Raw genomic sequence first — 2,629 nt, forward strand, 5'->3', positions numbered from 1 at the left:
TCCAAATGGAAATACGTGTTTTCGTATTATATCTCCAGTGGTGGTATACGTACGGAGACATTGATGTCCATTTTGGACAAAAATGTCGCACAACTAAAAAAAATGGGGTTAAATTTGAAAGGTATAGTTTGCGATCAAGGGCCCTCCAACAGTAGTATCTTTAAATCTTTGGGGATTTATGAGGATAGCCCCTTTTACGTGCACGAAGGCACAAAAATTTTTTGCATGTTCGATTACTGTCACTTGATAAAGTCCGTCCGAAATACCTTGATGAAATATGACATCTTAACATCAGATGGAGTGACAAGCTTCAAGGTGATTGAAAAATTGTTTGATATAGATCAAATGAATCCCCATTTTAAAATTTGTCCGAAACTAACGGAGGCCCATATATATACCAATTTTATGGATAAAATGAGCGTTTCACGCGCGACTCAGGTCCTGAGCAATTCGGTAGCCTCTGGTATCGACATGGTCTTGTCCCAAAATTTATTAGGCAGTGACGACTACGTGATAAAATGCGCTAAACCCACACAGATGTTCGTTAAAAAAATGAATGATCTGTTCGATGAATTGGATGCAAAAAGATTCCAGTCGAAAAATCCTTCAAAATGTCCGATTAGGCGGGGTGACAGCAAAAAAATTGATAGATTGAATGAACATCTAGATTTTTTGCGGTCATTCCAGTTGCCGGAAAACGCACGCGTGCAGTGTATCGAAGGTTTCCGCATAACGATTTCAGCGATGCAAATGTTATGCGAGGAACTTTTCATTGAGCACAGCTCCCTCAAATTTATTTTCACCGGGAAAATGAATCAAGATGCGTTAGAAAACTTTTTCTATCGCATACGAGCTAGTCAGGGTATGAATACCCATCCCTCAGCTCACGAAATTCAATACATAGTTGCGCGACTGATCTCAATGAAAATTTTACGCCAGAGATTTGAGAAGAAAGGTTCTAATTGTGCAGATGATGACGATGTAAATTTAGATTGGTATATAGGCCCCGAGGATCGTCATCTTGAGACAGAGGTAGGAGACCAGCGGAATGAGGATCTCGTTTTAGAAGAGATTGATGTGGAAGACATACATTTTGCTGAAGAAAGTAATGAAGCTGAGGTACAAGTGCAGCGTTACTTCACAGGCTATGGTATTTACCAGAAAATGCTGTGCAAGTTAAAATGTGAAAAGTGCACCCACGCCATGACGAAAACAAAAGGGGAGCTGAAGTTGCATTCAGAAGCCCTGATAAGATCAAAAAACTTACTTCACGGATGACAGCGATTTAAGGCTTGTCAATCCTGAAGACAGGGTTTTCGAAGTGTGTCGACTCCAAATGGCGTGGTACCGTCAGCTCTTCGCAAAATATGCCCACATTGCAGGTCTTAGGTGTTTAATATTGTCCGCTCTAAAAGAAAAAACACAAAAAGTGTTTCCCGACTGGTTTGTAGGATCTGGCGAGTGTAGAGATCATCGCGAGAAGCTATTAGATTTTCTCTTAACTGTCCTTTTATTCAAGAATGCAAAGTGGCTCTTGCGAAATGAGGTCAATAAAGTCAAAGAAAGAAAACTACAAAATAAATTAAAAAAGCTGTAGGTTGTAAGTAGGTTGTAAGCCAGGGCCCCACGAAAAGAGATTCGCCGTTCACACAGGTAATTAATAATCTATTAGCTATCTTTTGCATATGATGATACCTATTCTTTTATTTCAGGGTTTTCCACTTTTCTATATTTCAGGTTTTTTTTTATTTATATATTTTACAGGTATTTTCCGTTTCAGGTTTTCTCTATTTTTTAGTCTATTTAACAGGTTTCTTTTTTATTTTTTCTTCTCTTTCAGCTAGCACCCGAGCCTAGATTTTTAAGCACTACAATTTTTTCTTAATCATGATGGATTGAGAGTAGTGTTTTAAAAATCAGGTAAATCGCAATGACTTAATCGATGTCAATATCGAAGTCGTGTGCGAAATTGTTATAGTATGAGAACAATTTCGTAATTCGTGCTTTCTCAATTTTATATTTTTTTTTTCATTTCAGGAAATGTAAATACCTATTATTTATAGCATTGTAATATATATACATGTACATATAAGATTACTTAAATTACTTGTGAATAAAAATAAAAAATTAAAATTAAAAAAAATAGTATTTCATTTTCTTAAGGATAACAATATTTATTTGGTAAGAGGATCTTAAAGAAACATATACCAAAAATATAATTGACAGGATTTCATTACAATATCAATATATTCGTTCAGCTCAATAAAATATCTGCATATGAAAAATCGTTCCTATGGACATGCAAAAGCAAACGCGCATATATAGTACATAAATACATGCATACAAACTGCCATAGCCATACATACATATGAAGCTGCGAGCACTTGCGACAGAAAAAATATTTCGATTTGCTATTGCTGTCGAGAATTTAGAACACATATTTACATACATATATTGATGCATACATATGTACGGAGCCGCGGCCACTCGACTTGACAAAAATTGAAGATTTACCAAATATTGGCAAATAATTCAACGCGAAATATTACAATATTGACTATTTTCGAATTGGCGAGAAAATTGGCATATGGGCATATGAGCATATGAGCTCGAACTTAGTGTTATAGAA

General features: G+C 35.9%; 1 protein-coding gene across 1 annotated transcript; it reads left to right on the top strand.

The window, feature by feature from the left end:
• The first annotated feature begins 538 nt into the window (after positions 1-538).
• On the top strand, positions 539-2,082 carry LOC128869574 (uncharacterized). Its single transcript, XM_054112149.1, has 2 exons — positions 539-1,653; positions 1,713-2,082. Exon 1 carries the CDS (start codon positions 553-555, stop codon positions 1,276-1,278), a length of 726 nt encoding a protein of 241 aa, XP_053968124.1. The 5' UTR covers positions 539-552; the 3' UTR covers positions 1,279-1,653; positions 1,713-2,082.
• The last annotated feature ends 547 nt before the right edge of the window (positions 2,083-2,629 follow it).

Source organism: Anastrepha ludens, chromosome X (genome assembly GCF_028408465.1).
Source record: "Anastrepha ludens isolate Willacy chromosome X, idAnaLude1.1, whole genome shotgun sequence".
Classification (NCBI taxonomy): Eukaryota; Metazoa; Arthropoda; class Insecta; order Diptera; family Tephritidae; genus Anastrepha; species Anastrepha ludens.